We start from the raw sequence: 11847 nt of genomic DNA on the forward strand, positions 1-11847 counted from the left end.
GATAGTTTTACTTTTTTTTTTTTTGAGACAGAGTTTCACTGTTGCCCTAGGCTAGAGTGCCCTGGCAGCATAGCTCACAGTAACCTCAGACTCCTATGCTCAAGGATCCCGTGCCTCAGCCTCCCGAGTAGCTGGGACTTTAGGAGTGCACCACCTTGCCAGGCTACTTTTTTTGTTTTTAGTAGAGACAGGATCTCACTGTTCCTCAGGCTGGTCTCAAACTCCTGAGCTCAAGCAGTCTACCTGCCTTGGCCTCCCAGAGTGCTAGGATTATAGGCAAGAGCCACCGTGCCCAGCCTAATAGTTTTACTTCTTTAAAATACACATTAATACTTTCTTTCTTTCTTTTCTTTCCCCGTAGACAGAGTCTCACTCTGTTGCCCTGGATAGAGTGCCATGGCGTGGTAGCTCACAGCAACCTCAACTCTTGGGCTCAAGGGATCCTATTGCCTCAGCCTCCCAAGTAGTTTGGACTACAGAAGTGTGCCACTACTCTAGGCTAATTTTTTCTATTTTTAGTAGAGATGGGTCTCTCTCTTGCTCGGGCTGGTCTCAAACTCCTGAGTGCAAGCTCTCCACCTGCCTCAGCCTCCCAGAGTGCTAGGACTATAGCCATGAGCTATTGTGCCCAGCCCATATTAATATTTTCTAACCATAAAAATTGGCATTCACAAAGTAGTCAGCAAAGTTGGTGTATAGATATTTTGTTTATTAAAAGGAATAATTCTTTGTAAGCCCAGGAATTCAGATCCTTATCTTTGGAGAAATTTACAACCAGTTCCCTTCCCCCACCTCTAATCTTCCAAATCTCTGAGGTATAAAGAAGCTTTTTATAAGTTTTGCTTTGTCATTCTGTTTAATGCTGGCAGTTTAGGAGTATAGCAAATGAAAAACCTATATACACATGTTCAAAATTAATGTTTTCTAGTATCCACTGTTGTAATTTTGGATTTAAGTGGCTGGAGAAGACAATATGGTAGAGATGAGCAGTGATGCTGTTTAAAATCTTTTCCACTCCTGTGGTCAAGCCAAAATGGGGCTTTCATGAAAATTATGCCCCACCTCCAGCCAGGAGAGACTTAAGGTAGTTATCCTATGTGACAGTCTTAGAAATTTTTGATCTGAAAATTAAAAAATAATACTTCTACAAATTTTCTGTTTAAGGAAGAATTACTTTTTACAATTATAAATTTTGTATTTTCCTAGAACTCATTTGTGGGCCTGACTAACCTTGGAGCCACTTGTTATGTCAACACATTTCTTCAAGTGTGGTTTCTCAACCTGGAGCTTCGGCAGGCACTGTACTTATGTCCAAGTACCTGTAATGAGTACGTGATGGGAGATGGTATCCACGAAGAGAAAGGTTGGTGGAGATGGTGGGGAAGAGCTCACTGCTCAGTTTGTCTCCAGCTAGATCACTTCAGAACCAGCACAGAGGAGGAAACATGAGTGCTCATTACCTGCCAGACATGCTGCTGTCTATAGTTGTCCTTTCTCCCCTGTGTATTTGTCATTTATGCACCAAAATGGCTACATTCAAATGAAGGAAGTACATTTGCTTATTCTTAGTATAGCTGGCAGCTATAATTTCTTTCTTTTCTATTTTTGAGATGGGGTCTTTTTTTTTTTTAGACAGAGTTTTACTATGTTGCCCCCACTCGAGTGCCAGTGGAATGTGGTGGCATAACTCACAGCAACCTCAGACTCTTGGGCTCAAGAGAACTCTTTTTTTTTTTTTTGAGACAGAGCCTCAAGCTGTCCCCCTGGGTAGAGTGCCATGGCATTACAGCTCACAGCAACCTCCAACTCCTGGGCTCAAGTGAGTCTCCTGCCTCTGCCTCCCAAGTAGCTGGGACCACAGGCGCCCGCCACAACGCCCGGCTATTTTTTGGTTGTAGCCGTCATTGTTGTTTGGCGGGTCCGGGCTGGGGATTCGAACCTGCCACCTTAGGTGTACGTGGCTGGCGCCTTAGCCGGTTGAGCTATAGGCGCCGAGCCAAGAGAACTCTTGAGTTCTTTTGCCTCAGCCTCTGGAGTAGCTAAGACTACAGGCTCCTGCCACAACGTCTGGCTATTTTTAGAGGTAGGGTCTCAGTGTAGCTCAGCTGGTCTTGAACTTGGGAGCTTAGGCAGTCCACCTGTCTTGGCCTCCCAGAGTGCAGGGGTTAGAGGCGTGAGCCACCATGCACGGCCCCAGATGGGGTCTTGATGTGTTACTCAGGCTACAGTGGAGTGGTTATCTGGAAGTCTAATCATTGTGCACTGCAGCCTTGAACTCCTGGACTCAAGCAGCCTTCCTGCCTCAGCTTTCTGAGTAGCTGGAATTAGAGGCACGCACCACTGTCACCAGTTTACAGTTTCTCTGTGATTGTAGTTCATTAATTTCTAGTGATTAATCAAAATCAGTCAATAAGACAGAAAATGGTATTCTTTTGTTTAATTTGAGTGACTTAATAAATATTTCAATGTAATCATTCTTTTGGCTTTGTTCCTAAATAGGCTGACTCACATGATATTCTCTAAAATTAAGGTTAAATTTATTAAATATGAGAAAATCAGCCACTAATATGCCACGACACTCGTAAATTTATACTGAATCAGTTTCAAACTGTTTCTACTGGAATTAACATACTTTGTTTTATGCACATATGTGAATTGTTATTGATATATGATATACTTCATATTTAGAGATTTCCTCTTTGAAATGGAACTGTTATGGATTGATCCACGTTTTTCTTCTCAAAGTTGAGTGGGAAGAATGGGTGTTTAAGATTATACTATAGGCTCAGGAGCTTCAAGTCGGGAACTTTGGGTTCCTATCCCCATCTGTAAATTCTGTGCTCTGCTTTTTTAGACTACATATGTTCTGATTTGGGCACATGGCCCCATGTGTTGGCTCTCAGAGAGTAAAGATAGGATTCTTATGCCTCACATCTTCTTGCAGCCCTTTAGACAATAGTGATACTTGAGTCTCTAGCACAGTTAGTTGCTTCAAAACATAGTGCTTAAAAATTCCTTAGAAGGTGGTTTACGTAAAGCTTCACTCCTGTATTTCCGAATACCTAAATCTAGATTAATAGTATATTATGTATTTAATAGTGTATGCAAAAGTTAACAGTGTAAAATGGATCATTTTTAACTTTTAGCATTGTTTTTCTGACAATTTCCTTAATAAGAATATAATAAACAAGTGAAAAGTAAATTTCTATTTCATAAAATGATGTACCATTAATTTTGTTAAGTATTATGGTTTTAATTTGTATCCTCAAGCAATTAAAAAATGTTTTTAACCTATAAATTGTTATATTTTACTAAAGCCTTTTTTTTTTTTTTTTTTTACCATATTCTCCAACAAGAGTACACACTTTCTGTGCTAATATGTTTAATAGGCCCAGTTTAGCGTAGTGGAAAGAGTTTATGTTAGACTAATGGGAGTCTGAGTTGTATTCATAGCTCAGCCATGCCCCTATTTTCAAGATAGGAAAGCCAGCAGAGTTTGAGTTATTTAAGACATTACTGTAGAATTTTCCAACCTGTAAGATGAGAGAGTTATAGTAAATATAAACCTACTTGAACAGCTTTTAATGTAGACAGCCTGGCTGCCTCATTACTTTCAAAAGATGTGCCTGCTAATTTTGTTGGTTTTTTTTTTTTAAGTTTTTAAATGATAATAAAGCATTAATATAACTTAGATATAAGGATGTTTAATTATGTTCTTTTGTGCAGAAGCACTGTTTTTTAAAAAGGAAGAAAAGTAGCAACTTTCAAAAAGCAAACTTTTATTTTTCTTTTAATAGATTATGAGCCTAAAACAATTTGTGAGCATCTCCAGTACTTGTTTGCACTATTGCAGAACAGTAATAGACGATACATTGATCCATCAGGCTTTGTTAAAGCCTTGGGCTTGGACACTGGGCAACAGCAGGTAAGAACTTTTTTTGTTGTTAAATATTCACAGGTAGCCAAGTATTCCTTAGAATATTTGTAAAGAGGCTCAGCGCCTGTGGCTCAAGTGGCTAGGGTGCCAGCCACATACACCTAGGGCGGTGGGTTCGAATCCAGCCCGGGCCTGCCAAATAACAATAATGGCTGCAACCAAAAAAAAGTAGCTGGGCATTGTGGTGGGTGCCTATGGTCCCAGCTACTTGGGAGGCTGAGGCAGGAGACTTGCTTGAGCCCAGGAGTTGGAGGTTGCTGTGAGCTATGATGCTACGACACTCTACCCAGGGGGACAGCTTTAGGCTCTGTCTCAAAAAAAAGAAAAAAAGAATATTTGTAAAGAGAGATAAAGTAGAATGCTTTTTAAAAATTAAGCTTTAAAATATTTTGAATTAGAGCCTTTGTTTACTGCCCAGTAGATTATACATTATACTTGATTCCATTTCTGAAAATTCATATGTCAGCACAGACTGATTTAGCATAGCTGTAGTCATTGTTGGAAATCGGTAAGTTTGGAAGTATAGATAGTTTCTGGAATTTTTTTTTTTTTGGAGACAGCAGACTCAAGCTATCCCTCTGGGGGTAGAGTGCTGTGGCATCACAGCTCACAGCAACCTCCAACTCCTGGGCTCAAAGGAGTCTCCTGCCTCAGCCTCCCGAGTAGCTGGGACCACAGGTGTCCGCCACAAAGCCCGGCTGTATTTTTTGGTTGCACCCATCATCATTGTTTGGTGGGCCCGGGCTGGATTCAAACCTGCCACCTTGGGTGTACGTGGCTGGCGCCTTAACCACTTGAGCCATAGGCGCCGAGCCAGTTTCTGGAATATTTAACTTATTACTACTTGTATTAGAATTGGAAAAGCAAGATATAATTTTTCTTTTTAATCTAAACTTTCAGGATGCTCAAGAGTTTTCAAAGCTTTTTATGTCTCTATTGGAAGATACTTTGTCTAAACAAAAGAATCCAGATGTGCGGAATATTGTCCAACAGCAGTTCTGTGGGGAATATGCTTATGTAACTGTGTAAGTCTCTTTCAACATTTTCATGGCACATTTTTTCCTAAGACAATTGCTCATATGTTATCTAATCTTCAGTTCAGTTCCAAGTTATAGCTTTAGTGGGTTATCAGGGGACCTGAAATATTTATAGTAATAGATTTTCATGGGAACGTGTAAACAACTGACTTGATAATTGCAGTTGAACCCATCCAGGTGTTAGGAACTATGTGTGGTTGAGCTCTTACGATCTGCTTGTGCTTTATGTCTGTGTGGTTGAGCTGAAAAAGTAAGATTGGAGCTGGCTAGGATATGCTATGAATAAATGTAAAATATCTTTTAAAAATTTCCCAGTTACAAAATACATGACCTCTCTACTTTTAAAATTTAATTTTTAATATATGTAGCACAGATAATTTCTATAAAAGAATTAGGGTTACAAATGCTTCTTTCCATCTTTCTAGGATGTAATACAATAGACCTTTATTGCTTTTCCCACTCTGATCTTAATTTTATCACTCTATTTTATTATAGTTGCAATCAGTGTGGCAGAGAGTCTAAGCTTTTATCAAAGTTTTATGAACTGGAGTTAAATATCCAAGGCCACAAACAGTTAACAGATTGTATCTCGGAATTTTTGAAGGTATTCAAATTTTGGTGTATTTATTATTTCTGCTCGTTAACAGTTAAATGCTATTCTGAGTGGTATTTTGATTTAATGGATAGAGCCTTTTCTGTATAAGAAGCATCTGGGTTTGTGTAATAGTCTAGAAGAAACTTTATAAAAGTACTATAGCGGGCTGTATCTTAATTTCTAGTTATTTCTTGTATTTCTAGTAATACAAGTTACTGTGTATGTGTGAAAATATATTATTGCATTATGGTGATAGAGTATTGAAGGAAATCTGATCTCTGTTAATGTAAAGGTAATTTACCTTTTCATGTAATGAGAACTAGAATGTGTTCAGTGCAGATTTTTTTTTGCATCCGTATGATCATTCTTCAACCTCTCCACTCCATGTTTCTACCATCTGCATAATGAGATATATGTGGAGGTATGGAAATGGTTCCTTTTTGTTCTTAGTGGAAAACTGCTAAGAGGAAGTGTTTTGTGATCAAGCTTGAACCAAATACATAGCATAATAGATGAGCTTATTATACAGCTTCCTGTCTTAAAATACTTTTGTGCTTTTCCTACTCCCCCAGCACCATTAGCATGGATGAAGTCATTTATTGAATTCATTCAGCTAAATATTTATTGAGTGCCTACTGGGTGTGAGGAAGTATCTCAGCTGTTGGGGGTAACAACAGTGAATGAAGCACACAAAATTTGCCTTTATAGAGCTCATAATGTAGTGGCGTGGGTGCCAGGGAGGGACAGTAAAGTAAAATGTAAGTACAATCTACAGTGTCAACCATAGTAAGTGCTACGGAGAAAAGTAAAGCAGAGGGTGTGCTGGGCAATGTGGTAGGAAGGAGGGTAAGGCTGATTGCAATTTGAAATAAAATAGTTGGAAGTGAAGCAGTGAACCATGCAAGATGAGGGAGAGGAATGTTCTGGGCAGGTGGAATAGTAAGTGCCGAGGCCGAGATAAGACTGTGCCTAGTGGTTTGAGGAACACAGCAAGGAGGTCATTGTGGCTGAAGTAAACAAGCAAAGGGAAAAGGATAGAAGATGAAGTTGCAGAGGTAGCCAAGGGCCTAGTAGATCTTTGGCTCTTACCCTGAGTTTGAGAGCATCAGAGTTGAGAGCATAGGAGTGATACAGTGTGTTTTAACAGGGTCTTGAGATTATGTTGAGGAATGAGAGTAGATGAGAGTGCGTGATTGCTTGGACCAAGGGTTAGCTGAAGTGGTGATAAGTAATGTTTGGCTTTTAGATATATTTTCAATGTGGAGCTGATAAAATTTGCAGAATGGACATTGGAAGAGAGTCCCGGATGACTAAGATTTTTGGCCTAATCACCAGAAAGGATAGAGTTGCTGTTACAAAGATGGTGGAGGATTGTGAGAAGGAGCAAGGTTAGGACAGGAATTATGAGGTTGGCTTTGGGCTTGTTACATTTGAGAGCTATACTTCAACAGAAGTAAGGCTGGATAAAATCATGGAGAGAATGGGAAAGAGACAAGGACTGAGCCCGAGACATTCTAATATTAAGGGACCAGGGAGATAAGAAGGATGCTCTGGAAGAATGGCCACTGAGTTAGGGGGAAAATAGATGAGCGTAATATCATGGAGGCCAAGTCAAGAAATATTGGTATCAGAGTCGTATTATTTACAATAATCTGTTAACAAAAAACAGTTATTAGGGATACAAAGGCAAATTTAAAAAGAAATTACTATCAGCTAGAACATTTGACTTTTTTGTATTTTTCTTTTTTGGCTTTATCTCATGAATGTGGTTCAGTAATTTTAGCCACATACATATATAATTTTGTATTCTGGTGTCCATATATACTTTCTACCTATTTTCCCCACTGTTTTAAAATTAATTTTGCATCAAAGTACATGACATTTCTTTTTAAAACTCACTTCTTTAGAATTCCCAGACATGAAATTATGAGGACAAAGATCCTGAAACAAGTATTTTAAAAGTCATTCATTTTAGAAATAGGCATATGAATTTTAAACATCATTGTATACAAATTGATGTCACTGCTAACAGTGCTTACTAATTTTTTTTAATAATGCAAAAAAATAACATTCACATTGTCAGGTAAAAGTATGTCTGTCATAGAATGCTTTGACTGTGAAGTTCAGTATGGAGTCATCTGTTACCTTTTTTCCCCAAAGCTTCAAACAGTGCTTATTAATCTTACGTGTCCATTATTTATAGTAGATTGTTTTTTTTTTTTTTTTTTTTTTTGAGACAGAGCCTCAAGCTATCCCCCTGGGTAGAGTGCCAGGGCATCACGCTCACAGCAACCTCCAACTCCTGGGCTCAAGCGAGTCTCCTGCCTCAGCCTCCCAAGTAGCTGGGACTACAGGCGCCCGCCACAACGCCTGGCCATTTTTTGGTTGCAGCCATCATTGTTGTTTGGCGGGCCCGGGCTGGGGATTCGAACCCGTCACCTTAGGTGCATATGGCTGGCGCCTTAGCCGCTTGAGCCACAGGCGCCGAGCCTATAGTAGATTGTTTTGAAGCAGCTCAAATGGGACCTGTTAACTAAAATGAATTATCGGGCGGTGCCTACAGCTCAAAGGAGTAGGGCACTGGCCCCATATACCAGAGGTGGCGGGTTCAAACCCAGCCCCAGTCAAAAACTGCCCCCCAAAAAGAATTATCAGAGGTTTTATCACTTACTATCACTTACTTTAATTTTTTTCCACCTTCTTTTTTTAATTAATATGTCTTTTCCTGATCAGGAAGAAAAATTAGAAGGAGATAATCGATACTTTTGTGAAAATTGTCAAAGCAAACAGAATGCAACAAGGAAGATCCGACTCCTTAGCCTTCCTTGCACTCTGAACTTACAGCTAATGCGTTTTGTCTTTGACAGGTAAAGGTGTACAAGTAGTGGGGTGCGTTGTTCATTGTGGGCTAATATGTACAGATTTTACTGTAAAACAGATAAAAGTAGAATGATAATAATTTGAAACTCTAGATTTGAGCATAAATGTTAGTCCCTGTCATTTTGAAATGACAATATTTCATGATTTTATCATAAAATTCTTAAAGAAGCCAGCCATATGTAATTGAGGCATATGTAATTGAGAATTTAAAAAGTAGGTAGTACTTTTTTTATTCTAAAAAATTATAGAATTTCTATAATTCTGTTATAGAACTATTAAGATGTGGTTTTTCTAACTACAAGAAACTGAATTATGTTGACATTTTTTATTGTACATTTTAAGCAGAATAAACATTTTACTTATCATGGTACCCTCCCCCTTCCCTGCAAGTACAACTTTCGTTTTATAGTTAAAATCTAGGCAGTATTCAGTACTGCACATCCACATTTCCTCTAGAAAGCCAGAACATGTTATATTTTTCTTTTGTGATTAATTTAAAACTTTTGGAAGTAAGTTTTATTTGGAATCAGCAGTTGGAATTCATACCTTTTGGCCTTTTGATCATTACTTGCCCAATTACACAACAGTATTATGTTTGTTTACGTCTAATTGTACAGGTTTTTGAGCAAGATTGCTAAATGAGACTTAGCTATGTTGAGTTTTTTAAAATAGCTGATAGAGCTGATAAATTGTTGTAACTGTTTTATATATGAATATAATCAGCTTTCCTCTTGGTTAGGCAAACGGGACATAAGAAAAAGCTGAATACCTACATTGGCTTCTCAGAAATTTTGGATATGGAGCCTTATGTGGAACATAAAGGTAATATTTTTTTACTGAGCAGTGAAAATTATAATGCTCAGAGACTGTAACTTGTGATTTACTGGTGATGAATATGGAATAATAGTTTACAGGGAGTTTTTATTTACTAATCTCTGTCTGGTAACAAAAGCTTTTTTGGGTGAAACAAGATGTTAAATCCATTTTCTGTAAGAACATATAACAAAGACGGTTTATCAGTCAATAGCTATGTAATTAAGGGTATAAAAACAATTTATAAAAAATGAAAAAGGTATTTTAATGTTTCTGAACCCATGCATGTTATTATCTTAGTTTCAGAGTTGTTACCTGTCATTCCTCAGAACTAAGTATCTCTAAGCTGCCTCAATTCACTTTACTTTTTTTCTCTCCTTGCTAAGGAACTCCTTTCACTTTTTTTTTTTTTTTTTTTTGAGACAGTCTCAAGCTGTCACCCTGGGTAGAGTGCCATGGTGTCATAGCTCATAGCAACCTCAAACTCTCGGGATTAAGCAATTCTCTTGCCTCACCCTCCCAAGTAGCTGAGACTACAGGTGCCCGCCACAACGTCCAGCTATTTTTTTGTTGCAGTTTGAATGGGTCCGGGTTTGAACCTGCCACCCTCGGTATATGGGCCCAGCATCCTACTCACTGAGGCACAGGTGCTGCCCCACCTTCTGAAAAAGGTTTTATCAGAAACATTAAGTGGCATAATTTCAACATTTCTGCTGCAATTCTTTGTAATCACTGATGCTATCTCATAGTTTTAAGAAGAAACTACGGCTTTTTTCTTTTAATATCCTATCTTTCCTTTTTTTTTTTTGTTTGAGACAGAGTCTTACTTTGTCACACTCAGTAGAGTGCTGTGGCATCACAGCTCACCGCAACCTCAAACTCTTGGGCTTAAGCAATTCTCTTGGCTCAACCTCCCAAGTCGCTGGGACTATAGGCGTCCACCACAATGCCCGGCTATATTTTAGAGGAAGGGGTCTCACTCTGGCTCAGGCTGGTCTTGAACTCATAAACTCAGGCAATCCACCAGCCTTGGCCTCCCAAGTGCTGAGATTACAAGCGTGAGCCACCATGCCCAGCATCTTTATTTTTCCTAAAATAAAATAATAAAATAAATAGAGAAGACAAACATCTTACCCTTATGTTTCTCTTGCCTTGACTGGAAGGACTATCATGCTTCCCTTTTAAGGTTGATCTTACTGTTTATGAAATTTTGAATATAGATAGTATTTCATAAACTCTTATCTCTTTCCAAAGAAAGAAACATATTGTAGAGGCAGCTGACAACTGAAATGACTCAGTCTTTAAAACAAATGATTGAAAGGGCCCAGAAGGAGTGTATTAAATAAATATTTAAGCTTTAAATGTATGATGCTTCATTAGTACTTTGCTTTAAAATCTGCATCTCCATGGAAGAAAGAAACTGCTATAAACTTTGCTTCTGGATTTCATCATTGTTAGGTTTCATTGAATGAATAAAGTTAGCTCACTTTATATAGTAAGCTAAGTGAACTTAGTTCACATTATACAATAGTTTGCTTTCTGCATCTTTTACTTAGTCAATTGTTTGAAATGAAGGAAGTCTGATGGGTACGAGTGGCTTCTCAAAGGCCACCAGAAACTCAGGAGATAAGAAATTTAGTACTTTACTATTTGAGTTTGAATTGCTATTATTGTTATTAATTGTATTATATGTAGTATACATGTATTTGTCCAGGATTTATGCTGTAAAGAAAATAAGGAAAAAAAAGAAAAGAAGGAAGATCTTTATCAAATAGACTTGATAGATTAAAAACCTATAGAAATTTACTTTTAGTATGTTGGATTACTAAATACGGTAAAACCTTAATTTTTAAGTAGAGAAATAAATATTGTCTTCTTACTAGAATTGTTGGCTAGGACCAATAAAATTAATCTAGCAGTTTGTGGTTATACATTCATCTTTCACAGGCTGTTGTAATGTTTGCAATAAAAACGTGCTACCTTATATACATAGAAGACTAAAAACAAATTAACTTTTGTTATGATTGCATAGGGTTTGCTCTAGATAATTTTGGAAATTCAAAAGGTATAAAAGTGAGAAGTAAAAACCACATGTAATTCTATCACCAAGATAACAAACCAGTATTTATATTTTTCTATATTATTGTCTCTGTGTGTCTGCCTACACACATCCACTCAAAGCCGAGAAAACAGATATAAGAATTCACCTGTTCCTGAGCCTGGAGCTCTGTAGAGATTTGTATTTGAATGAGGGATTCTCATTCCTTGAACATTAGCACCTGACTCTCTAACTCAATTCCTGCCGTATTTCTTGGAGATTTTTAAATTGCCATAATTGTAAGTTGATGGATGAACTGATGAGTACAAATTCAGGTTATTTACAAGAATAGTAATGTAATATGAAAATTTTTGTGGTTTCTATTGGTAATAAAGTTATGGTTATTGCTAACACTTTCTTGGCTTATTGTCTTCATTAATACTTTACGGAATACTACTAAGAAGCCCTGGTAGGAGGTGATTCTTCCAGTGACTTCATAGTGACTTCTCTTCTTCAGGGATCTTTTTTTTTTTTTTTTTTTTTTTTT

General features: G+C 37.7%; 1 protein-coding gene across 3 annotated transcripts in view; it reads left to right on the plus strand.

The window, feature by feature from the left end:
- Positions 1-11847, plus strand: part of USP48 (ubiquitin specific peptidase 48) — a 95899-nt gene that overhangs the window by 28007 nt on the left and 56045 nt on the right. For all 3 annotated transcript variants that reach the window (XM_003783819.2, XM_023509709.1, XM_023509710.1), the window contains exons 3-8: positions 1207-1363; positions 3798-3925; positions 4838-4962; positions 5470-5578; positions 8303-8436; positions 9189-9271. In XM_003783819.2, the coding sequence (XP_003783867.1) occupies positions 1207-1363; positions 3798-3925; positions 4838-4962; positions 5470-5578; positions 8303-8436; positions 9189-9271 (736 nt within the window). The remainder of the gene's footprint in view (positions 1-1206; positions 1364-3797; positions 3926-4837; positions 4963-5469; positions 5579-8302; positions 8437-9188; positions 9272-11847) is intronic.

The sequence above is a fragment of the Otolemur garnettii genome, unplaced genomic scaffold (genome assembly GCF_000181295.1).
Source record: "Otolemur garnettii isolate 467f Iridium unplaced genomic scaffold, OtoGar3 scaffold00009, whole genome shotgun sequence".
NCBI classification, from domain to species: Eukaryota; Metazoa; Chordata; class Mammalia; order Primates; family Galagidae; genus Otolemur; species Otolemur garnettii.